Consider the following 27,090-nt stretch of genomic DNA (forward strand, 5'->3'; position numbering starts at 1 on the left):
GTTTCCCGTGGATGCTGAGCTCTCATATCACAATGGCTGCAAGTAATGCTTTCTATAATCTCCAGTTATCTAAGAGACTCCATCCCATTCTGGTGGATGAAGACCTTGCCTTGGTTATTCATGCCTTTGTCATCTCTTGGTAGGAATTTAACAATGTGATATATCTTGGCATGAAGTATTCAGCACTTAGGAAACTCCAACTGGTACAAAATGCTGCAGCCCATCTCCTCAGCAACACAGGCTATCGTGAGCACATCATACCTGTCCTCTGCTTTCTAAACTGGCTTTCCATAGAATTATGAATTGATTTAGCGGTCTCAGTCCTTATTAAAGTGATCTATGGCCTAGGCCCAGGATACCTAAAAGACTGCTTAAAGCTCTGAGATGAAGACTGGAATTGACAACTTCACTCCTGTGGTACAATGGAACTCTCAACAACAGAGTAAAACGTGTCTGTGTGAAAGAAAGAACCCTCCCTGGGATGGTCCAAGACTGTGGAATGAATTCCACCAGAAACTAAGGACTATCACAAACCTCACCACTTTCCACTCCAAAAGCAAGGTTCATTTCTTTGATCTTGCCTTGTCTAGTATAAACACATAACAACAGGAATATTTAAGAACAACAGGACATTCCACTCCCTGTGCTTCTCCCTCTGGGAAAAAGATGAGAGAACAAACAACATGTGACAGATGTGTAGCTATGTTGCTTGATGCACTACTGGAAGGTGCTATGATGATTAGTGTGGCATGAAAACATATATATAATAGAATACATACACTTCACCATACATGTGACATAAAAGTTCACATATGCCACCTTCCCATCCTCAACTGGCTCATCTGATTTACAATAAGGACCAGCTCCAATGTGTGCTAGGCTGTTTCAGCTGCTCTGCTCTAGTATGTGTTAATGAAATGTACATTGCATACCATTGGTTCAACATTGCATAGGGTTGCCAATTTTGGTGGGGAGTATTCCTGAAGGTTTCATCATGATATAATGCTTAATTAAAGAATAATCTTTAATTCCTGGAGACTCCAGGACAATCCTGAAGGCCTGGCAACTCTGCCATTGTAGGAAGATCACAAGTGGAATTTAGCTTCCATCATAGTCCCCAATAGTCATGTGACTGCATCACAAAACCTCCAGTTTAGTACGACTAGCAGTTTCTGTTCAAGAGAGAATCCCAAGAATAAGAAAGGAGAGATGGAAGTGCATTGAATTTGGGTTCTGCATGGTGAAACTGGCTCAGCACCAGACTAGGCTATAGCTAATACTGTTTTATTACTGTGATGGTTACTAACAATCACAGCAGTTGTGCCAATATTGAACACTATGTTAAGGTCATGAAATACTTTCCAAGATAAAATGATATTTTCACATGCTCATACATTTTCTAATCAGTCACTTTGGGGTGACATTTGCCATGTGTGGTCTTTGTTCAAAGATGAAATTCAGGCATTTTTTGGGATTACAGTTATGTGAAAAATCCCACATTTCTTTTGATTAACAAAAACTAGCCATGGTTTCGTTCTCTGGTTTTGTTGTTGCTCTCTCTGTGTTTTAAACATGGATGCATCAAAAACAGCTTGAAGTTTGAAAGTTGAAGCCTGCTACAGATGCAGCTGTCACAGGGAAGTGCAGTATCCCTGTTTATAGGACCTGTCCTGGCATGTCCTTGTTGGAAGTATTTTTGTCCCTTGTTTTTGTAACTCTTGCAATTTGAAGATCTGCTGGCCAGCTAAACTGGTGAAATTGAGGACAGGCTGACTGGTCATGATCACCTGGAGAGCCATCCCACTGAAGGACTGACTACATTACACAACCCAGCCAGACTTTCCAGTGAACTCTCTCACACAGAAAGTGAAGAAACAAGAAGTGCACATTTTCAAAAATCATTCATAATTAATTTAACAACTAACATTTTCTCTGATTCCTAGCACTGATACAGAGACCTAAACACCTTAGCAGATGTTCCTTTATATAGAGTGAATGGGAGAGTGCAAGCTGCTTCCAAAGCAATGAGTGATAACATGCAGTCAAATATCAGGAATCTATTAAACAAGCCTACTCAGTCAGCACAGAAATTAGCATGTAATAAATTACAAAGTGGAAGAAATAAATCTTATTGGAAACCAAAATCCATTTTGAGTTTCAAAGTTGATCTTGACAAAGCAAGTAAAAATTGTTTTAAAAAACTTTATAGCTTTTGAGTAACAGTGTCCCTTTAAGAAAAAGGGCAATTTCCCAGGAAATTTCTTATTACATAGCAGATATCTGGGGGCAATATTTAGTCCTACCAAAAGGAGCATGCCCTCTTTAAAACCAAACAATACTGTTTCAGCATATACATTTAGATTAGAAGGTACTGTTCTACTCATGGCTTTTCAATACAAGAGAAGACTACCACCTCGTCAAATCAAGGGGAGTTATGCTCACCTACATGAAGCAGAATTTGCCCGTTGATTTGGAAAATGCTTTAAGTACAGATTGATTGGATTACTAGTGAGGGATATGCCATGCGCTAAAGAACTTGTGAAAAGAACGGCTCAGCATGTTGAAAATTTTTGTTTCGGAATGGGACTGAATCGCAGCAGTAAAGAATACTAAAAGAACAGAAGGTAGAATTTTGGGCCCCATGGCTCTGTGTCTAGTAATCAAATCAAATAATATGAACTAAAGTAACTCCAATTTTGATTCTTTCATTTCCTTGATTTTAATGAATAACAGTAACTAAAGATTTTTTTTTTATTATGAGGACCGCATTCTGACCCTTTACTCACAAAGGCGAGCAGTGGCACAGACAAAAAGTCAATTACTTCATGGGACTAATCATGGAGTAAGGTACCATGCAAAGTGAGTAAGGATCACAGAATCTGGCCACAAATTACAGATAGTTAATATTTCTGAAATCCTAGAAACTCTGTATAAAATAGCACAACACCAATTCCACAGCAGACAAATTGTAATTGAGTCAAACGGCGCATTGTTCTTTTGTCTAAAACTTGTATCTACTGTTTTCTAAGTATCTTAAATTTACCAGTTACTGCAATTCAGTATGAAATAGTTTTGGAAACATTCTCTTCAGATTTTCATGCAATTACAGATCATCTTTTAAAGATTAAATATTTGATTATGTTACTAGGAATGAGATATCTGAATGAAGTAATTGTAGAATGATTGACACAATCTTACTTGACTTAAAAGTTTAGAAACTTCCTTAGCATGCTCAAAATCTGGTCTTCCGAGTACAGCAGTCTCCTTATTCATTTCTCCTCTTCGTTTCTTATATTCAGCCTTTAATAAAAGAAATGAATAGTAATCACAATTAAACTGTATTTGCTTCTGTTTTATCAAAGGAAATGCAAGCATTATAGTTAACAAAACAGAAACTATCATTAAGTGACCTGAACTGACACTAGTCTCACTAATGCTCTAATCAGCTCTGAAAAGAAGGCCTTCCCAGGCTTTATCTGTTGTAAAAATGTAAATGTATTTTATTTGAAACACAGTGAACTTCACTCACAAGTCTCAAGTTTAACCAAATACAGACTCTAAGCCTGAGAAATAGTGATCTCCCACTGTTCCCAATAAAGTCAGAGTGAGTTAAAGTGGACCAGCATTTCTGAAGATCTGGTCCAGAGTTTACAAAAAGATTATTTTTAGAGGCTGAAAATAGTTTTAGAACAAGATTAGGCTGAGAGAGTGCCAGCCTCTTTCAAATAAAGGATCAAATACCACTCTCAGTTATACCAGTGCAATCCCCTTAAAGTTAATGGAGTTGCACGGTGTAACAGATGGACTTTGGCCCACAGGGTGCATGTTACATGATATTTCTAGCTGAACAAACTCCCCTGCAGATGCACAGCACATTCTTTCTAAAATGTATTGAAAAAGGAACATGCAGATGTACCCACAAAAGATTCTGTGACACACCTCAAACTATGTCCACTGGCTAAATTAGGATTTTACACTATGAAGGCAGTGTAACTCTGGCAGTAGGTACAGTACCAAACAACTGACTAGAGCAAAAACATGTCCCAAAGTTATTCAAAACCAAGGTGAAGATTTTCAAAAGACATTAGTGATTCTGGGTGCTCAACTTGAGCCACCTTAAAGGGGCCTGGGTTTTAGAAAGTACTGCACGCACACCCTATGAAAATCAGGGCCCTTTAAGGTGTATCAAGTTGGTCAGCTAAAAATTACGAAACGAAAATCTCTAATCACCTTTGAAATCTTGGTTTTACAGTCTTCTGGATAGTTTAATTTTTCTACAATAAAAAAATTAAACTGTATTACATACTATTACAATAGGAGCCACAACATGCTAGGTACTGTCCCAACATGTAGGAAGACACAGATGGCTAAATATAAATGTAGGTGTCTAAGTTTTAACATTTTAGCCAGCATTCTTTACACTTTGACAGAGGTGTATTGACATTTGAATGAATAAAACAGTCCATAAGTTTTAAAACTGACAGAAAGAGTCACTGAAGATCATACATTGCTTATTATCTTTGATATCTTGCTTGCCATCTTTATGTCTGGCCTGTTCAGCACTTCAGTGTATCTGTGTGTATCTTGCACATCTTTCTTATATGACACCTGCCAAACAAAAGACAGTTGTGTTTAAAAAACAGAGTTAGAAGTTTATAAATCATATTTGAATGACTTATTTCAACTCAGCCACCAAAAGCAATAAACCTCCAGATAAAATCATTTATTCCACCCCAGTCCTACTTGACAGGGATTATTTATGCAGTGTTGTTGTAGCCATGTTGGTCCCAGGATACTAGAGACACAAGGTTGGTGAGGTAATATCTTTTATTAGATCAACTTCTGTTGGTGAGAGAGTCAAGCTTTTGAGCTTACACAGAGCTCTTCAGAAGAAGCAGCAGCAACTCTGTGTAAGCTCGAAAGCTTGTCTCTCTCACCAACAGAAGTTGGTCCAATAAAAGATATCACCTCACCCACCTTGTCTGTCTAGGGATTATTTAGTAAGCCCCCCACACAGATTAACAAGATAAAGAAAAACATTCAGAAATATACAAGATAATGTTAGCATAAAAATGGTTTTGTTTAACACTAGAATAAAGTGTTAGCATTGCAAAGAATCACATGATTTTGTTAAAAGGCACAGCATTTCAGAAAAATTCTAACAGTGAAAGGAATAAGTCTTTTCATATGAGCAAATCTTGTTCTATACCCCCCTGTGCTGCACAGCATCCCACAGTCCAGTAGGCCTCTACTGTACTGTACAGGAATTGAAATCCTAATGAGATGAAAAACTCTCTGAGTTGCAGCATTGTAGTTGGTATTTTATTAAATGCTCCTCCCGTCAAACATAACAACAGGGATCCCTGGTGAGCCACTACATTGAGGTGACATCTTCCTTCATGTTTCAGCATGAGATGTTCAGGGCAGAAAATTCTTGACTGAGGAAAAAGCCAGGGATATAATGAATGGGCTAGGAGGGCCTTAGTCTGAAGGCCAAGCATGAGCAGGATACATCCAAAGATTCTCCTTTAAATGAGATTATCAGGGCATATAGGGAAACTGCACAGACCTCTGAAATATTCCAAAGTCCCAAGACCTCAAGTTATAGTTTTCTTTTCCCTGGACCTTCTCTCTCCCTTGCAGAAGTACACGTGCCAAGTCACAAGCCAATTTTCATGAGTTGTTTTGTTGAATCATTCTGCATGATCAAGAAAACTTCCCTTGATACTTCAAAGCTTCAATCCAATCAAAACCTTGTGTGGAAGTTAGAGAGCAGAAAATAAAATCTGGCATTGCATCAATGCATCCGCATCATTTCTGTATTACTGCAAGGTCTTTTAGAATTTCTTCAGTTGCTTAAGACCTTACAATATGTTTCAGTATTATATTTCAGCATCATAGGCTCCTTTGAGATTCCCTCAGCTTGAGACTTTAGCTATCAGAAACCTAAAGGTAAAATTCCTATTTTCAAATGTAGTATTTTAATCTGTGCATGATTTTAACAAATTCAGCTGGTTGGTCAGCGTTCACGAACAGTGGCTCTGAACCATTACAGTTTGTAGAAAGAATGCATAAAAAAGAAAATACATCTATCCGTTTTTTGCAAATATTTTTGAAGTATCTTTAAGCCAACCAGAAAGTAAGTTTTCATCCATATGGTATCAGCCTGGCAGACAAGCTAAATAGGCTTCAATCTGCTGGCAGTTTGCCCACAAATCAGATTTTAGCATTTTTAACCCACAAAGAGTGGCACAGTACAATCAACAGCTAAACTCAGGTAAAATGCTATCATAATCATCATCCATCCTTAAAACTAACGTTTCTTGTTTGCTACCAGTTTGTTTTTTAAAGAAAACTACGTGTACATACAAGCACTTGCATTGCAGAGCTTGACATGGATTCAGCTAATTATATGCTGTAATCCTAATGACCACATGAGGTGAGGTGAACACCACAAAGGCAGCAGGGACAGGTTTTTGAATAGAGCCCTATCATCTATGTAAATTGCAAATTAAAGGCCAGCATATGTGCTAAAAACAGACATTAGGATTAAAGTGACTAGTAAATTCAAATAAGGGAAAATCAGTGTTCCACAAACCACGGTGGTGGAAGTGGTGAAAGCTTGGGTACTTATTGCGCCCAAATGACATGGTCATTTATAGCATGAAATAATGGATTATGGCTAGTTTCAGGATGAAGGAGGGAAAAAAAATCAGACAGTGACAATCCTGTATATTTCACCATTTCCAATGATATTTGATTCAAAACCTATTGCAATAGCTTCCCTTGCGTGAATTATTATTCTTCCTGCACCTAAACCAGAATACCCATTATTTATGTCTGAGGGAAAGTCATCTCACATTTTACAAATGTCTGCAATCTATATTTACTCCATTCTGTGGCTTGTCATACTCCAGTGAGAATAAAAATGTTATGCAACAGAACAGTAGTTTGTCAGAGATAGGCCAAAGAAAGAAAAAATATGTTTCCCATTTCCTGAATAACCTCAGTCTCTGGATGCTGACCCTTCCCCACTGGGACAATGTGCTGGCCTCTGTTACACAGCTGCTATTCTGCTCCGTCAAGTGAAATGCTTTTTTTATTTTTATTTTTTATATATAGTGCTATGTTATAACAGTAAAATGAAAACTATTCTGCTAGAGAAGGGGAACAGATGCCTGAGCGACTAACACACCACCTGAATGTGCACAATTATACCCCAATCATGGGTACAGAGCATGGGAAGTGAAAGAAAAAGATCACAAGAAGGAAGAGGAAAAGAAAATAAGGTAGAAAAATGAAACAAAGAAAAGAGAAATTTGTTACATAAGAAGAAAAGCAATGGAAAAGGAAATGGAGGAAATACCTACTGTGTAGGAAAGGGAAAGACAGAGGTTTAGCAGTTTGGGGCAGGGACCATCTTTTACTCTGTTTGTTCAGTCTCATGCGAAGAGATAACTGCCAGTCAGGATTGGAATCATAATGCAAATATTAAATACAAAAACTGTCAATCTCTTAATCTCTTCAGAACAATGTCACAGGTAGCTCAAGAACTATTCTTTGTCTCTCACTGTGACTGGCCATGTCTGATGTGCCCATCCAAACTTATTTTTGTATAGAACTCTGCTGCTGAGACTCCAGCAGTTTTTGGCAGCAGTCAGAAGGATAAGCAGAGAGTTAACAGAAGATTAATGAGGAGTGTGAGGGAGAAAAAGAAATAGAGACAAGAGGAAAAAATCTGCATCTATTTCATCTTTGCAGTTATTATGGGTATGTTAAAATATTTCTCACCAAATACTCTTGCTAGCTTTATATTGTTTTATTAATTGTAAACTAGCCTATCATTTTAGAAAATTGCTATAAAAAGTGGCTTCATCCACTGAATATTTTTAAAGAAACATGTAGTGAACTGACTGCTAATCTGAATTTAAAAAATCTTTCTGCCTCTCCAGATTTATCTGAATAGTTGGAATTACTTGCAAAGCACAGAAAATATTCAGCTCTAGCTCATAATTAGTTGATTAATTTTTATAGGGCCAGCTCATTTAAATAGGCACAGGTCCACTAAAGTCTAATGAAATGCACCCATTTTACACCAGCTGAGGATCTGTCTTTCAGTCCTTACATTCTACATCTTTGAGATGATTTAGCTTTGATTTTATAACGGGCACTTGGCATTATAGTTTCCATTCATTGGGAAATGCAACTTAAACCAGTTGCCATGTAGGATGCCTAGTCACTGGCTGTCAATCAGCTGATTTATTTTTCATATTACATTTAGAGTTCAGTAAAAGAGGCCTAGGATTAAAGGATTCAGATGCCTTTCTGCAGTTATTTATCATGTCCCTCTCCCTCACCTGTGTTCAAAATGGAATTTTAAGAAGTGTGCAAGCCTCTATTGCTACCTCTGATATATACAATCGAAAGTCAATAAGACTTGTGCACACATAGGACTTGTGCAGACATGTGCACACATAGCTGAGGGCAGAATTTGACCCTTAGTCTTAAAGTGAACTAATCATTTTGGTACTTTGAAATGGCCCATAACTCCACTCTAATTACCCTAATGGCTCTCCATCTGAGCCCCTTGAGTCTGCACTACAGTGCTGTCACTCTGGAGTCCATCTACATAAGGAAAATGACTAGTTGCTGACAAACATTGTCAACAACAGCTTTGCGTGGTTCCCCCTCAAATGGTGTTGAAAACTGTTTCCCTGCCTATGTAGATGAAACAAAAATATTTCTGGACCATTACAGACTGACACCATCATCCTTTCTGGTAATGGGGCTGAAAACTATTTGGTCCAATTTACACTAGCAGTAAAACTGTTTTCAACACCAGTTGGGGGTGATCTGGGTGAGCTGCTGTTCACAACCACTGTCAACAGAAAGTCAGACAGCTCTGGGTGCTTTTCCTAATATATACGCAGCATAGAATACCAATGGAACCATAGTTTTAAAGCGACCTTCATCAGAGGAAAAACAAGAATCCTGCCACACTGCAATTTCCAAAATGGTGGTGGACAAATGATGGCATTTAAAAATGCTCTTAATTTTAATTCTGATGATCAGGTCTGATCAAAGGACATGTAATTTCTATCCTGGAAATTATTTCTGTGGACAGTATTCGCACTTGCATTTTAAAAGATAAACATACATTCCTATGTGTTGAACATGCTTTTCTGAAAATAGTGCATTTTAATTGGTCAGTTGGGATGTTAAAAACTCTGACTTAATTTGGAATGCGCAGAGCTTACATACATTCAAGAAGCTTTCCAAATTGGTGACTAACACTTTAAAGACAGCATTGCCTAGTAGGATAAGCATGGAACCAGCTGTCATGAGACCTGGGCTCTAGTCTCAATTGTGCCATCTACTTTGTGTGGCTCTGGGAAAGACTGTCTCAGATTCCTTATTTGTAAAATGGGGATAATGACACTTTCGTATTTTACAATGGGATGCTATAAGGTTTAATTAACATTTTAAAAACAAACTGAATAGGTAAACCTCTGTATAAGTGCTAAGTATTATTTTGATATACAGACTGTACAATGATACAGCCCTATAAATGCATTCTGTAGATTAGATTAGATTAGATCATGGGTCCACACACTTTTCAAAATATTAACTATGTCTTCATAGATTGTCTGAGGAGCACCTCTTCCTTCAGTTGTAACTCACCACCACCCACCCATCTTACCAGTTACATCTTATTGCCCTATGGCAACTACAGTTACCTAACTGGAACAAGGATTTTCTCCTTTTTTGAAAAAGTTAATTGTGTTGTCTTCTTTTGCTCTTCATTTCTTCTCTCCCTCCCATCTGTTCTGTTTTTCTCAACTTGAAAGAGGGAGTGCCTGTACCATGTGACCAGCCAGATCTCTATAGACCACCAGCAAAAACTACAGTCCAGGGTTTGGAAAATTTTGGATTAGATAAAAGGATAGCACCACATACAGTCATAATATATATATAGGATAGACTGGCAGTCTCTCTCCAAATTGCAAGGCATTTGTGTGATGAAGTCAGACTGTTAATGTTCATTTCACACAAATTTGTACATAACAAACAATTTATAGAGAAATAGTCTGCGTTAAACAAACATACTTTCATTCCAACACTGAACAGTGCTTAGAATAATATTGCAAGTATATTTCCTACAGCTAAAAATGTTTCTGTTATACTTTGTGGAGAGTGATTTTCTTTGGTAGAAGTATTAAAAAGGTGAAAATGTTTCACTTTACAGATGATCACATTGTTCAGGAGATTTTACAGTATTTCTCTATTATGCAGCTTCAACCCACACTTGAGCAGGGTGTTAATATTATTCAAAGTGGTGTGAAGGCCTACAGCACATCACAGTTTCAAATTGTCAGCACAAATGTATTGTAAGTGGAATCCAATTTTCATTTTTAAAGGAAATTGCACATTTCACACAGTTGAGTATAAATGTCAGTCTTATTTTAAAACTGAGTAAATAGTCTTAAACACATCCTAATCCTTTTAGATGTAAAGCCTGCATGTAAAGGTTGAATTGAATTGGCAGACCATTGTAAGTAAACATACATTCTACTCTCTTAGGTATACTGTACTGAGTGGTGGATAAAAGAGCTTTGTCTTCCTATTCCTGCAAGAGTTTCCCTCTACCACCGCACTCTCCTCAAAGCAACAATTCTACAAACAGCCTAAGTTCCAAGAGACAGATGCTTCATATTTGGAATCCTTAATATGTCCATTAACAAACTTCCAGATTCAGAGTTGAACGGGAAGCCTCATGTGGTTCTTAATTAAACCTTTACTCACACAATGAGAAATCCCCAAGCAAATATTCAGCATAGTGTTCAAGTAATTACACACAGTAGGTGGGTAACCATAACTAGTGTTACATACCCCATTTCTCATGGGCAATAAAAATATATCTCCACCCCATCTTAGATCTATATTAGCAAATGAGAAAAAAACAGTGAACTGGATGCAACAAGCTGGTTTGTTCAGGCTGAATTTTCCCCCCCACATTTTCCATTATTTTTAATATTCTGTTAAACAGTATCATAACAAAACATCTTTCTCCTCTGTGTTTGTTCTCCTTTATTTAACAAACTTTCTATTGTGCTGTGTTTATAGCATGAATGGAGACAGCACGACTGCTTTTTATTTACTTCCCCATCTGCACACTACCCTCATTAATGCTGTTAACAGGAGTATGCACAACTGTGGGAACAAAGAGGGGCTGTTCTGGACTGTGGATTTACAAATTATAATTAAAATTCAAAGGATAGTTAAGTACAGATGATGATAGTTTTTGACCCTAAAGCCCCTCTCCTGTACTTCTCCTCAACTCCTCACATATCATGGATCCCATCTCTTTTCCCGTTCTTGTTTCTTTCCCTAGCCCCAATACAACCCTCCCACATCCCCAACACTCCTTTCACTATCCTTACTGAGGACTGGAAAGGACCCCCATCCCCATTGGCAGAGAGTTTTATGCTGCAAGTTCATTTCCAGAGCCACAGGCATCTTCTCTCAAGCTATGTCCCGTTTCATATCCTCTCTTCATCTGACATCCTGGTGATTTCCAAAAGCAAGAGGAGGCACAGCTTGGCAGGTTGCAAGCAAGAGGGCAAAGCAGGGCTGGCTGTGACTTACTCTTGGGAGTTGCAGCTCACACATAAAGAAAAGGAGTACTTGTGGCACCTTAGAGACTAACAAATTTATTTGAGCATAAGCTTTCGTGAGCTACAGCTCACTTCATCGGATGCATTCAGTGGAAAAGTTTTTCCACCGAATGCATCCGATGAAGTGAGCTGTAGCTCACGAAAGCTTATGCTCAAATAAATTTGTTAGTCTCTAAGGTGCCACAAGTACTCCTTTTCTTTTTGTGAATACAGACTAATACAGCTCACACATGTCCCAGCAGTAGAAATCCTCTCTCTTCCCAGCATAATACCGCCCTGAAATCTCCCAACAGCCTCTTAGGCCTTGTCTACACTGGGGGGGGGAGCTAAGTCGGTCTAAGCTATGCAACTTCAGCTACAAAAATAGCGTAGCTGAAGTCAGCGTACTTAGAGCTACTTTCCGCAGTGTCTTCACTGCAGTAGGTTGACTGCTGATGCTCCCCTGTTGACTCCGGCTATGCTTTCCGCCAGTGGAGTACCGGAGTCGACAGGAGAGTGCTCGGTGGTCGATTTATCGGATCTTCACTAGACATGATAAATCGACCTCCGCTGGATCAATCACTCCAGAGGTAAGAGTAGATATGCCCTTAGTTGCTGATCAGCTCTCAAGGTTTTCAACATCTGGGAATTAGCCTAAGGGTTGAGTTACATTTTGAAGTGGACAGCGTTAATTAAGCTATTGTTAAAATGCCAGCACAAATTTATAAAAAAGGACATTCAGAATTAAGGCATTAACTTCATTTTTCCTAAGGTATGTAACAAATATATTCGTATATTCCATGGCCAGAAGGAACCATTGTGATCATCTAATCTGACCTGTGTATCACAGGCCATAGAACTTCCCCATAATAATTTCTAGAGCAGATCTTTTAAAAAAGCATGAGAGCTTTGTTTAAAAAGCAGAAAGGGCAGAATATCTCATGCTGACCTGACATGACTCCAGGACCTCGGCACAAAAGACCAATTTAGCCCTACCTTTAAATGTCCTTACTTTTTGGTTTATCTCATCATTTTTACATTCCCTTAAAGGGACCTAATTATTCTAGCCAAATTTTGCCTAAAATTCAGGTTTAGTATAAATAAAGCTTTTGGAAAACCTAAGACAAACAGATTTTTTTCCTTGAAATTGTTTTTGTATTTATGTTTTTCAGTCAAAATAAATATTTCTCTAGCATTTGCAACCACAAAAATGCAGCATTGAACTAGTGTATGAGAACATGAAGCTGAAACCAAGTTTACACAGTCAAAAACTTAAATAAGGTGACAATGCTATTTTATTGTCTAAGCTGAGAGAAATGTAAAAAGCTAACAAAGCATCCATGAAATATATTAGATTTTTAAACAACTCTTTCATAAATTTATTTGTAAAACAGCAATGGAAACTTATTTTTGAAAAAATTATGGGGACAAATTCTACTCCTCAGTGACTCCAATGCAGTCCACTGAAAAAATCAATAATTTTACCATCTATTACACTGTTGCACCCCATGTCCATATTCTGCAAATATGCTCATGAATTGTTCAATTGAACTCTTTAGGATTACTCCTGTGAATAATCTTACTCATGTGTATGAAAATTGACACTCAAAGACATTGAAGCCATTCTGTGTTTTGCATAAATAAAGAGTTATATGCTGTTTTAAAGTATAAAATATGCAAATGTAAATTCAGGGAACTTTTCTTTAAAACAAATTTAAAAACTAATGGCACAATAGACAACTCCTTCTCTATGATCTAGCATAAAAATAGGTACTTAAAAATCCTTTGACGTTTAACCTACACACACGCACATACACAGAGGTTATGCTCCTAGTGATTTTCAAATACATATTTTTACTTTTCATATATATATATATGGATGGTTTTTGAAAGCTAAATAAAACCCCATGGAACACTGAAAATAACATGAACATTTTATATACAGTAAATAGACTCTACCACTACTGAAACAATGTAATAAATTAAGAGAAGAGAGTACTTACATTACTCTGGAGTTTACCGACTTCCATAGCATGCTTAACATCTGGGGGCTCTGTCATATGTGCATAATCTGATGTCCCTTTTTCAGCATCATATTTCTGTTTGTAGAGTACCTTAACAAGATGTAGATAAAGACAGATATAAGAGCAGGTATCATTTTAAAAGGATAATACTTAAATTTATTAATAAATATTTTGAAGGAAAATGACACTAGCTTGAATATATGAACTAGTTTGCTTATTTTTGTAGTAGAAATTAAGCCATACAAGCAGTCCTACAGCTTTCATAGTACTGCATGTGTATATATACATAAACGTCCACAAAACATGTGAAAAGCTTACATTATACCTATCCTTAACATAAGCTTTTATGCTTACATTTAGAAAATTTACCAGGTTTTGATGCCAGAAGAAGAAACAAGCATCAAAGAGATGTGTTTTCAAACAGCTCTCTATAGCAAGCATTAAAATAATCCATGAGAAAACAGCAAATACTAAAACGATAAGGTTGAAAGTTGATCAGGAGAAGGATGATTTGAAACTAAAATCCTCAATACAATGAAGATAATACCCTAAAACTCTTGAGAAAATAGCACCTAAGTACATTGCCCTGGACTATTTAAATATATGGTATTGGAAATCTGTGGAAATATCCTACCTTGGTTATTTGCAAGGCACCAGGATTCTATAGGAGAAATCAAATCAAGCACCCAAGGGGATATAAAGTACCCACACTGACTATATAGCGTAACAAGAAGATCCACAGATCAAAGATAAATGTGAAAAGTAGCTTTTTTGTACTACCACCATATTAATGCAAATCCAAAATATGGAAAACATAAAATGTGCCATATTTCTGTAGGATGTAAAACCAAAGATGGCTTTGTCCTTAGAAAACAACAACAAAAAACAGATAAAATGTATAGCAAAATGAAAATCTGAGCCACTATCTTGTTACACTGTATATTACATTTTGTGGCTGGCAAAGCAAGTAGTCCCCAACAAGACTATAATCAGGGCCGGCTCTAGGATTTTAGCGGCCCCATGCAAAAAAATGTTTGGCCGCCCCCGCTTTTTTTAGTGCCGCCCCGCCCCAACTCCACCAACTCCGCCCCTTCCCAACCCCTTCCCCAAATCTCCAGCCCTGCCTCCTCCCCCGGGCATGCCGTATCTCCCCCCCCCCCAACCTAGCTCACCTCCGCTCCACCTGCTCCCCTGAACACGCCGCTGCTCCACTTCTCCTCCCTCTCAGGCGAGGGAGAGGCAGCGCATTCAGGGGAGCAGGCGGAGCGAAGGTGACTGAGGGTGGGGGGGAGCACAGGAAGTAAAGGGGGGGAGAGGAACCGCTCCCCACCCCAGCTCACCTCCGCTCCACCACCGCCGCCTCCCCCGAGCGCACCACTGCTCGGCTTCTCCCCTCTCCCTCCCAGGCTTGCCGCGCGACACAGTGACTGTCGCACACAGCAAGCCTGGGAGGGAGAGGGGAGATGCGGAGCAGCGGCAGCGTGCTCCGGGGAACAGGCGGCGGCAGAGCGGAGGCGAGCTGGGGCACATTTCTAGGGGCGGCTTGGCCAGCTCCGGAATGCCGCCCCAAGCACCTGCTTGTTTTGATGATGTCTAGAGCTGGCCCTGACTATAATAGCATTCTACTTTTGTAATCTGCTATCAAAAGGTATAAAACATGCTATACAGAAATATTTTCCCTCTACCCCTCCCTCACAGGGAGTCGCTTTCATGATGTTTCTAACATTAGCCTGTCTGAAAAATAAGTCCCAAGATTGCTTCCAAAATAGGATCATCTACTTTGTTCCATCCACATAGCACCATCCACTTTGCTGGTCCAACATTTCATTTTTTATATTGAAATGTTGGCTGTAGCTCCAAAGCTACCAACGTGAGGAACTGTATTTTAGTTGCACTAAAGCATCCAGTCGTTTATGAAAACAAAGCTTTTTCAGTAGCTCAGTGGAAATGTATTTGGCTTGCAACTTGTCAGCTGTACTCTTTATAATCTCCTTTCTCAGTGTTCTCCATTTATCTTAATTATGTAAGGGGCATTGCCAGCAGATCGAGGGACATGATCATTCCCCTCTATTCAACATTGGTGAGGCCTCATCTGGAGTACCATGTCCAGTTTTGGGTCCCACACTACAAGAAGGATGTGGAAAAATTGGAAAGAGTCCAGCGGAGGGCAACAAAAAAGATTAGGGGGCTGGAGCAAATGACTTATGAGGAGAGGCTGAGGGAACTGGGATTATTTAGTCTGCGGAAGAGAAGAAGGAGGGGGGAATTGATAGCTGCTTTCAACTACCTGAAGGGGTGTTCTAAAGAGGATGGATCTAGACTGTTCTCAGTGGTACCAGATGACAGAACAAGGAGTAATGGTCTCAAGTTGCAGTGGGGGAGGTTTAGGTTGGATGTTAGGAAAAACTTTTTTACTAGGAGGGTGGTGAAGCACTGGAATGGGTTACCTAGGGAGGTAGTGCAATCTCCTTCCTTAGAGGTTTTCAAGGTCAGGCTTGACAAAGCCCTGGCTGGGATGATTTAGTTGGGGATTGGTCCTGCTTTGAGCAGGGGTTGGACTAGATGACCTCCTGAGGTCCCTTCCAATCCTGATATTCTATGATTCTATGTAATAATGTAATATTTTATTTTGCAAGGTGTAGAATCACAGAATTATTTTTCATTGGAACAAGTCAAAAATTCATCCAATGTAATCTACCCACTTGGAGTGCAAAGAGATCATATATCCATAAACTATTTCCCATAATATAGATAATCAAGTTTGGAAGAGTTCTAGAAATGTCAATTTCACCAGTATTCTTGGAAACATGTTATTTATCTACAGTAAATTATCTTGTGTTTATAAATTTCTTCCTATTTCATATAAATTTTCCATGCTGTGGCATATTAGTTTTTATTTTTAAACATTAGTATATAGCACAATAAATGTGCTTTACAGAAATATTAAAGATTACAGGTCCTCCAAACAGCCTTAACTCTGCCCCATGCAATAACAATACATTATGATGAATGCATTTTAGGGTTTGTGCCAGAGATTAAACTGATTTCTACGGATAAAATAAGTTTTAGCTCTCTCTCCTCCCCCACCATGGTGTCAATATAGGTCAGGGTCAAAACTGTTTTGGTACCCTGGCTATGCATTTCCATACTTAACATATTTAGTTTTCTTTCAAGTTTAACGTTAACTCCGAATTTCCTGAGTTACTAATGCTTGCTTTTGTATCATTACAATGTTTTAAAATAATTTTTACCTTTACATTTATCATTAAGTTAATGATATGAACCCTCAACCTAAACTCCAATTTAACCTAGTGTTATTGTTGCTTGTTTTGTTGTTGTTGTTGGGTTTTCTGTTTTTGATCTAGGAATATATATAAAATGTGCATGCAGTAGTAGAGAAAATGGCATGTAATATGTCCGTGAAAGAATTATGTTACCAGATATGCGTTTGAATACAGAATTATAACTAATAGCCAGCTGGGCTATTAATATTTGCTGCTTTTCAGGCAGAGAAAAAATTATGGACACAACATACTTCACCATAACAAAAGCATTAAGAATTATACCTAACAGTTTAACATTGTGTAATATGGGTACCAAGCATAAAATTGAAGGGTAACTTTTATAAACTTGGATGCCAGTTTTGGTTTCAATAAATTACATTACAATGGTGCAATAAAGCTCAAGAAACCACTTACAGCACATCTTAAAGTAACAGGAGGGTTCTGTTTATTAGAAAGAAATTACATCGATGCTCTATGACTCTCCTGGAAGTCAAACCTGGGACTTAAGATTCACTTGATTTATCATCATCATCAAAAACAAGCAGAAAATATTATTAAACATCCATATGTAGCAACTGCTCGAAAAAGGAAAATTAAACTGTCTGCTGACATGCTCTAATCTTCAATTTCCTTTGGGTCCTTTTTTTTCCAGATAAGGAATAACCAGCACAATTTTTTTGTCATGATAGAAACAAAGCGATGGAATGTGTACAATCTTTTACGATGTTCCTTACATCATTTCCTTCCTTGAGCCATTTGAAATGCTTTATCTTTGTGTGTGATACCTTTTTAAAAAAATGTTGGGGAGGGGGGCTCAGAGTTGTTTTTCAGAGTTCAAAAAGACAAGGCACAAAACTAGAGTTTATTGGGAATTTTCCAGTGGAAAATGCCATTTTTCTTAAAAAAAAATTTCTGTGGGAAAATTCCAGTTTGCTAGAAAATGTCTATTTTTCCAATGGAAAAGTCAAAATGATGGCTCCCTGGTTGCTCATGTGGAAGGCTCATCTCAATTCCACTTTCTGCTTGCAGGGAGAAAGTAAAATTGATAAGAATTTTCTAGATGGACAGCCAACAAGCCAAAAAATTCTGTTTCATTTCCTCCCAAATGAAAATTTTCTTTAAATCCCTTCACATGAAGATTTCACATTTTTTACTTTTTGTTCCAATTCAGGAAGGAAAAGTTTTCAAAAATTCTGAAATTTTGCTAGAATGGATTTCCATTTTCCAGACACTGAAAAACAAAGCGTAAAAAGGGTTGTTATAAAAGCAAACAAAGCTGGTCACATTTGTGCCTCCGCTGTACATCACACAGGGCAGCAAAAGTATGAATCCAGCCAAACCTGAACAGCAAGCACAGGAAGCATCGTAGGTCCTATAAAGGTCGCCAGCCGGTCAGGCAGCGGCACAGACAGCTGCAGTGGCACAGGCTGAAAACAGGGGGGCTTGAGTGGGAGCTCTGTGGGAGGAGAAGGTATTTGTATTTGGTTTTGTATTTGTATGTGTAGAGGCTTGTAGGGGCTTTGTGCTGGGAGAGAAGCTGAGCCCTGATTAGGGGGCGGGGCTTCTCTGACTAGGGTTCTATAAAGGTAGCCAGCCAGTCAGGCAGCGGCACAGGAGCTAGCAAACAGAGCTGTAAACAGGGGAGTTTGTATTGTGGTGCTTGTTTAGGGTTTGTGGTCTTTTGGTGGGTTTGTGCTTCCCAGATTAACAGGATTTAGGTGGGAAGGTGATGACAGATACAGAGGCAGCAGTGGGAGTGACTCATGTAGTGGAAGACACAATGAGGATGACTGGATGTGGAAGCTGTGGTATGTACATGATCCTGGAGGGGAAACCTGGTAAGAATTTTTTCTGCATGAAATGCCGTCTGATAGAGCTGATGGAGGAAAAGATCCGAGGTTTGGAGATGCAGGTGGAAAGTCTGGTTGAGTTTAGGAAGGGGTTTGAGCAGATGATGGAGCAAAGACATGAGGTATCTGAAGGGAAAAGCTCAGACTTACAGATGGAAGCAGGGCTGGGGAATTTTGAGGGAAAACTGGGTGAGGAAAGTGGTCAGTGGAAGCATGTGACTAAAAGAACCAGGCAGAAGAAAAGACGGGCTAGTGAAGGAGAAATAGAGCTCAGGAACAGGTTTGCAGAGTTGGAAAATGAAGAAGGGGCTCAGCAGGTAGTCCCTGAAGGTGGAAGGGCAAGGAAGAAGAGAAGAGTGGCTAGTCCTATAGGAAAAGGGGAAGATCAATGGAGACTACACCAAATATGAGCCCCAGGAGGGTACAGGATGGGTTGAAGAGGATTATAAGGGAGAATAGGAATGGAAAGAAGTTGCAGCCAGAGGGAACAGGGGAGAGATTGGAGAATAGCACCATCACCAGGAAAAGGCAGGTCTATGTGATCGGGGACTCTTTATTGAGAAGAATAGACAGACCTTTAACCAGAGCTGATCCAGAGAATAGAAGGGTGTGCTGTCTTCCAGGTGCTAAGATATGGGATGTAGACCTGAGGTTGAAAAGGATCCTAAAGGGAGCAGGAAAGAATCCCCTAATTATCCTTCATGTGGGAACAAATGATGCGCTAGATTCTTGCTGGAAAGTATTAAGGGAGACTATGCTAGGCTGGGGAAGACACTTAAGGAAATCGAGGCTCAGGTGATCTTTAGTGGGATTCTGCTTGTTCCTAGAGAAGGACAACAAAGGTGTGACAAGATTATGACTATCAACAGATGGCTTAGGCAGCGGTGCTATAAGGAGGGCTTTGGGATGTATGGCCACTGGGAGGCATTCATGGACAGAGGACAGTTCTCTCGGGATGGACTTCATCTGAGTAGGGAAGGAAATAGACTTCTGGGATGGAGGCTGGCACAACTGATTAAGAGAGCTTTAAACTAGGAATTTGGGAGAGATGGTTGGGAGATGCCCAGGTAATCTCCACACCGGATTTTAGCATTGACAGGGAAGATGACGAAGTAAGAAAGGATACAGCCGTGGGTAGAAGAATGTATATAAGGAGGAAGGGCAGTGGGGATACCAGTCTAATAGGTTATACTGGCTGTAGAATGACTGTGCCTAATACGGTACAAAATGTGAGAGAGGCCAAACAGCAAAAATTAAGATGTTTGTACACCAATGCGAGGAGCTTAAATAATAAAATGGAGGAACTAGAGCTACTGGTGCAGGAAGTGAAATCTGATATTATAGGGATAACAGAAACATGGTGGAATAGTAGTCATGACTGGACTACAGGTATTGAAGGGTATGTGCTGTTTAGGAAAGACAGAAATAAAGGTGGTGGAGTACCATTGTATATCAATGATGAGGTAGAAGGTAAAGAAATAAAAAGCGATGCAATGGATAAAACAGAGTCCGTCTGAGCAAAAATTACATTGGGGAAGAAAACTAGTAGAGCCTCCCCTACAGTAGTGCTTGGGGTGTGCTATAGACCTCCGGGATCTAATTTGGATATGGATAGAGCCCTTTTTAATGTTTTTAATGAAGTAAATACTAATGGAAACTGCGTGATCATGGGAGACTTTAACTTCCCAGATATAGACTGGAGAACCAGTGCAAGTAATAATAATAGGGCTCAGATTTTCCTAGATGCGATAGCTGATGGATTCCTTCATCAAGTAGTTGCTGAACCGACTAGAGAGGATGCCATTTTAGATTTGATTTTCGTGAGTAGTGAGGACCTCATAGAAGAAATGGTTGTAGGGGATAATCTTGGTTCAAGTGATCATGAGCTAATTCAGTTCAAACTGAACGGAAGGATTAGCAAAAATAAATCTGCAACTAGGGTTTTTGATTTCAAAAAGGACTGACTTTCAAAAATTAAGGAAATTAGTTAGGGAAGTGGATTGGACTGAATAACTTATGAATCTAAAGGTAGAGGAGGCCTGGGATTACTTTAAATCAAAGCTGCAGAAGCTATCGGAAGCCTGTATCCCAAGAAAGGGGAAAAAATTCATAGGAAGGAGTTGTAGATCAAGCTGGATGAGCAAGCATCTTAGAGAGGTGATTAAGAAGAAGCAGAAAGCGTATAGGGAGCGGAAGATGGGAGGGATCAGCAAGGATAGCTACCTTATTGAGGTCAGAACATGTAGGAATAAAGTGAGACAGGCTAAAAGTCGAGTAGAGTTGGACCTTGCAAAGGGAATTAAAACCAATAGTAAAAGGTTTATAGCCATATAAATAAGAAGAAAACTAAGAAAGAAGAAGTGGGGCCGCTAAATACTGAGGATGGAGTGGAGGTTAAGGATAATCTAGGCATGGCCCAATATCTAAACAAATGTTTTGCCTCAGTCTTTAATAAGGCTAAAGAGGATCTTAGGGATAATGGTAGCATGACAAATGGGAATGAGAATATGGAGCTAGATATTACCATATCTGAGGTAGAAGTGAAACTGAAACAGCTTAATGGGACTAAATCAGGGGGCACAGATAATCTTCATCCAAGAATATTAAAGGAAATGGCACCTGAAATTGCAAGCCCATTAGCAAAAATTTTTAATGAATCTGTAAACTCAGGAGTTGTACCGTATGATTGGAGACTTGCTAATATAGTTCCTATTTTTAAGAAAGGAAAAAAAAAGTGATCCGGGTAACTACAGGCCTGTTAGTTTGACATCTGTAGTATGCAAGGTCCTGGAAAAAATTTTGAAGGAGAAAATAGTTCAGGATATTGAAGTCAATGGTAAATGGGACAAAATACAACATGGTTTTACAAAAGGTAGATCATGCCAAACTAACCTGATCTCCTTTTTTGAGAAAGTAACAGATTTTTTAGACAAAGGAAAAACAGTGGATCCAATTTACCTAGATTTCAGTAAGACGTTTGATACCATGCCACATGGGGAATTATTAGTTAAATTGGAGAAGATGGGGATCAATATGAACATCGAAAGGTGGATAAGGAATTGGTTAAAGGGGAGACTACAATGGGTCCTACAGAAAGGTGAACTGTCAGGCTGGAGGGAGGTTAATAGTGGAGTTCCTCAGCGATCAGTTTTGGGACCAATCTTATTTAATCTTTTTTTTTACTGATCTCGGCACAAAAAGTGGGAGTGTGCTATTAAAGTTTGCAGATGATACAAAGCTGGGAGGTATTGCCAATTCAGAGAAGGATCGGGATATCATACAGGAGGATCTGGATGACCTTGTAAACTGGAGTAATAGTAATAGGATGAAATTTAATAGTGAGAAGTGTAAGGTTATGCATTTGGGGATCAATAACAAAAATTTTAGTTATAAGCTGGGGACGCATCAATTAGAAGTAACGGAGGAGAAGGACCTTGGAGTACTGGTTGATCATAGAATGACTATGAGCTGCCAATGTGATATGGCTGTGAAAAAAAGCTAATGCGGTTTTGGGATGCATCAGGAGAGGTATTTCCAGTAGGGATAAGGAGGTTTTAGTACCGTTATACAAGGCACTAGTGACACCTCACCTGGAATACTGTGTGCAGTTCTGGTCTCCCATGTTTAAAAAGGACGAATTCAAACTAGAACAGGTACAGAGAAGGGCTACTAGGATGATCCGAGGAATGGAAAACTTGTCTTATGAAAGGAGACTCAAGGAGCTTGGCTTGTTTAGCCTAACTAAAAGAAGGGTGAGGGGAGATATGATTGCTCTCTATAAATATATCAGAGGGATAAATACAGGAGAGGGAGAGGAATTATTTAAGCTCAGTACCAATGTGGACACAAGAACAAATGGGTATAAACTGGCCACCAGGAAGTTTAGACTTGAAATTAGACGAAGGTTTCTAACCATCAGAGGAGTGAAGTTTTGGAATAGCCTTCCAAGGGAAGCAGTGGGGGCAAAAGATCTATCTGGCTTTAAGATTAAACTCGATAAGTTTATGGAGGAGATGGCATGATGGGATCATGCGATTTTGGGAATTAATTGATCTTTAAATATTCATGGTAAATAGGCCTAATCCCCTGAGACGGGATATTAGATGGGTGGGATCTGAGTTACCCAGGAAAGAATTTTCTGTAGTATCTGGCTGGTGAATCTTGCCCATATGCTCAGGGTTTAGCTGATCGCCATATTTGGGATCAGGAAGGAATTTTCCTCCAGGGCAGATTGGAAGAGGCCCTGGAGGTTTTTCGCCTTCCTCTGTAGCATGGGGCACGGGTCACTTGAGGGAGGATTCTCTGCTCCTTGAAGTCTTTAAACCACGATTTGAGAACTTCAATAGCTCAGACATAGGTGAGGTTTTTCGTAGGAGTGGGTGGGTGAGATTCTGTGGCCTACATTGTGCAGGAGGTCAGACTAGATGATCAGAATGGTTCCTTCTGACCTTAGTTTCTATGAATCTAGAACATATAATCATGCCCTCTCTCAAGTATGGTAGAACCCCCTCCATATGATTATTATGTGGCTGGAACTCTACAGGGTGAAATCTGGCTCCACTAAAGTCAACAGGAGTTTTGTTGAGCCAAGCTTTCCCCCACAGAGTTCAGGGGAAGGTGATTGTAGGTGGGCAGTGGCCTCTCTAGGTGCCACTCTCCTGTCTGAAACTAAGGAATTTTCCATGCAACTTCCCCAAGTAATCTCTGGCCCACTCAAAACATTGGACAAATGTGTCTAATTATTACTGTCAGCATGGAAATTGTCTAAAATTTATAATCAACCCCCTACCACGGTCCAACAATCACCTCCTTCAGAAAGAGAGCACGGCTTTTCCACCCTGTTTTTAATAGCCCTTCCGCAAGACAAGTGGTAGCACAATGGCCAGTGAACCCTCCCTCCCATTCCCCATCTTAGATTGTCCCTTGGAGAAAATGACAGCCTACTGAACTATAACCCCACTGAGGGAGGAGCAGCAGCAAATATCATCCTACCATGACTAAATTGAAGCTTAAAAACTTTGTATTTGCTTCCTAGATATCACAGTGATAGACACAATATAGATTAGATTCGGATACTGTAAAGAAGATTTTCTAGGAGAGAATCCCTCAGGAGCTCCTTCAAAGCAATTTCAAATTCAGCTCTGTAGCAAAGTAACCACCCCACCTCCTCTTCCCCTTCTTGAAAACTCTGAGTTGAAACTTTTTTAAAATCATTTTACCACTTTCTCAGGTTTTTTTTTTAATAGGATGGATTGATTTACACCACAAGTTGGAAAAATATATCAGCAGTCTTAGGTTTTATGGTCTGTTATGATTTATAATGTTTCAGAGTAGCAGCCGTGTTAGTCTGTATTCGCAAAAAGAAAAGGAGTACTTGTGGCACCTTAGAGACTAACAAATTTATTAGAGCATAAGCTTTCGTGAGCTACAGCTCACTTCATCGGATGCATTTATAATGTGTGTACTTTTAAAAGGGGATATTATAAACTTCAAAGAAAGCAATAAGTGACATAGCATGGCATATCTTCAATATGTCATATGAAAAGGGTAGCCCTATTCATTTTTTTGTGATTTTTTTTCCTGACTCAAATGTTTTTCTTTTTAGTCTCAGATCCTTTTCTTAACATCACTGGTGTGTAAGATAACATGATTTCGTACATGAAATATGAAAACGTAATTTCTGTACAATATTCTCATTTGGAATGGATCCAGAAGTGAGTCCCATAGCAAACTAGTTAACTGATGCTTTATAAATCAAACCAAGTGTTTAAAAAGCATTATACAATTTTATTACTTTATCACTATTACAATCTATAATTTATTTCAACTGTAACTATTATAATCAGAGAGACAAGGTGAGTGAGGTAATATCTTCTGTGTAAGCTCAAAGGCTTGTCTTTCTCACCAACAGAAGTCGGACCAATAAAGATATTATCTCACCCACCTTATGTCTCTAATATCCTGGGACCAACATGACTACAACAACACTACTTAGTCTTATATTCAATCATGTTATAATGACATGTCATGTTGATGTCATTTTAGTTACTATTCTGAATTAACTTACTGCACTAAGTATTCTGTTTCAAACTAGTACAGGTAAAATATAATTCACATTAATACATTTGCTTATTACAGACATGACTGATACATTGCCACCATTGTGGAGTTTTGAATGCTGACTTGATAATTAAGTTTACAAAGCAAAACCTATTTCCTCCACCTAATTTCAGTGTTTCCTTTTACTGTGAACATTTTCTTTCATTTGCAAAAGGAATGGTTACAGTCTTTAAAGTACTTCCATAGAACATCAGTCTGTAGAATGATTGACTTATTGTATGTAATATGGAATAGGCAGTGTGGTTTTGCTTCATAGAATCACAGAAGATTAGGGCTAGAAGAGACCTCAGGAGGTCATCTAGTTCCACCTCCTGCTCAAAGCAGGACCAACACCAACTAAATCATCCCAGCCAGGACTTTGTCAAGCAGGCCTTAAAACCTCTAAGGATGGAGATTCCATCACCTCCCTAGGTAACCCATTCCCAGTGCTTCACCACCCTCCTGGTGAAATAGTGTTTCCTAATATCCAGCCTAGACCTCCCCCACTGCAACTTGAGACCATTGCTCCTTGTTCTGTCATCTGCCACCACTGAGAACAGCTGAGCTCCATCCTCTTTGGAACCCCCCCTCAGGTACTTGAAAGCTGCATCATGTTATGCTTTTTGCTTTTGCTGGTCTGGTAGGTCTCAAAAGAGTCTCAAAAATGTGTTTAAGATAGAAAGTGGGGGGAGCAATACCTAAAATGTGCAAATACCTGGTGGGTAGACAGCAATAGTTCTAGATATCCATTTAATGCAGTGGTTCTCAAACTTTTGTACTGGTGACCTTTTTCACATAGCAAGCCTCTGAGTGCGGCCCCCCCTTATAAATTAAAAACACTTTTTAATATTTTTAACACCATTATAAATAGTGGAGGGAAAGCAGGGTTTGGGGTGGAGGCTGACAGCTCATGACCCCCCATGTAATAATCTCTCGACCCACTGAGGGGTCCCGACCCCTTGTTTGAGAACCCCTGATTTAATGCATGAGTTCAAAACCAACTTTTTGCTACTTAGCCTTGTGGAATTCCAACAAGAAAAATGTTTGGGTTCTTACTTGCTTTCTACCCTCAATGCCATCTGAATGACACAACTGGACTGGAGAAAGCACTAAAAATAGACTGCAGGGAACAATTGAGCTTTGGCAAAAAACATGGACTAAATAATGAAGTCAGGCATTCTATCTCAAACTGGTAGGAATCTGATGAATAACTCTGAAAATGTATAGCCTAATTTTCAAAAATGTTGAACATTCGCAATTTCAACTGAAGTCAATAGGAAATGTGGGTTCTCAAGCACCTCTGAAAATCAGACCGTTATATTTTTAGGCTGTGAGTTTATCAGTAAGGAGTTGATAAAAATCTTACAATGCCAATATGGCACTTGGATCACGTAGATTGCAACATAATTTTGATTTGTCTTCTTTTACATACATTATGCAACAACATCTTATGGAATAATTAACGTATGCATTGATGAATGACTTACTGTTTTTCAAATGCTATTTACTAAACATAATGAGCCAGATCTTCAGCTGGTGTAAAATGCAGTACCTCCATTGAAATCAATGGAGCTATGCCAATATACACTAGCTGAGAAATGGACCCTGTGAATCATATATGTAATAAAATATCAGTTTAAAGCTACTGGGGGGTTAGTAGTGTTCTGTTGCATAATTAATCTGTAAAATCTAAAAATAATTGGTTTTTAAACTTTACCTTGCTCTGAAGCTGTGTAACTTCTCTTGCAAACACACTGTCAATTGTGGCTGGCATCTGCTTATACAGAGAATTGGAAAGGTCTTTTTTAGCAGATCCTTTGTACTTTGCCTAGAAAGAAAAAAAGACAAAAAATGCAGAAATTACTTCAAAGAGAATCACATAGTAACTAAACAAATCACTTTGTTTTACTTTGAAGTAAAATGGTACAAAAGAACTTTGTACTGGAAAAGACCTAGAAAAGTCTTATAGAGTAATTTAAGAATACACATTTATTTTCAAATCACTTTATATTTCAGATTAGTGTATATAATCCATGAATCACTGTAATGTGCCTGATAGTTAAAATTGAAGAAATTTTGAAGGAAGCCTTGAATGAGGCAAGCAAAGTCAGTAAAAAAATATGCCACTTATTAATTCACTTCTTGATCCAAAGAGCAAAATTATCTACATATTTTCAGT

The 27,090-nt window shown here is 38.8% G+C and overlaps 1 protein-coding gene across 10 annotated transcripts in view; it reads right to left on the reverse strand.

The window, feature by feature from the left end:
• NEBL (nebulette) overlaps nucleotides 1–27,090 on the reverse strand; it is a 406,325-nt gene that overhangs the window by 87,899 nt on the left and 291,336 nt on the right. For 8 of the 10 annotated variants that reach the window (XM_043509413.1, XM_043509418.1, XM_043509414.1 and 5 more), the window contains exons 4-7: nucleotides 26,629–26,739; nucleotides 13,658–13,768; nucleotides 4,507–4,608; nucleotides 3,199–3,300 (exon numbers count right to left, since the gene is read on the reverse strand). The exons of the other annotated variants lie outside the window; for them this stretch is intronic. In XM_043509413.1, coding sequence (XP_043365348.1) covers nucleotides 3,199–3,300; nucleotides 4,507–4,608; nucleotides 13,658–13,768; nucleotides 26,629–26,739 — 426 coding nt within the window. The remainder of the gene's footprint in view (nucleotides 1–3,198; nucleotides 3,301–4,506; nucleotides 4,609–13,657; nucleotides 13,769–26,628; nucleotides 26,740–27,090) is intronic. 10 annotated transcript variants of the gene reach the window in all.

Source organism: Dermochelys coriacea, chromosome 2, assembly GCF_009764565.3.
Source record: "Dermochelys coriacea isolate rDerCor1 chromosome 2, rDerCor1.pri.v4, whole genome shotgun sequence".
NCBI lineage: Eukaryota > Metazoa > Chordata > Testudines > Dermochelyidae > Dermochelys > Dermochelys coriacea.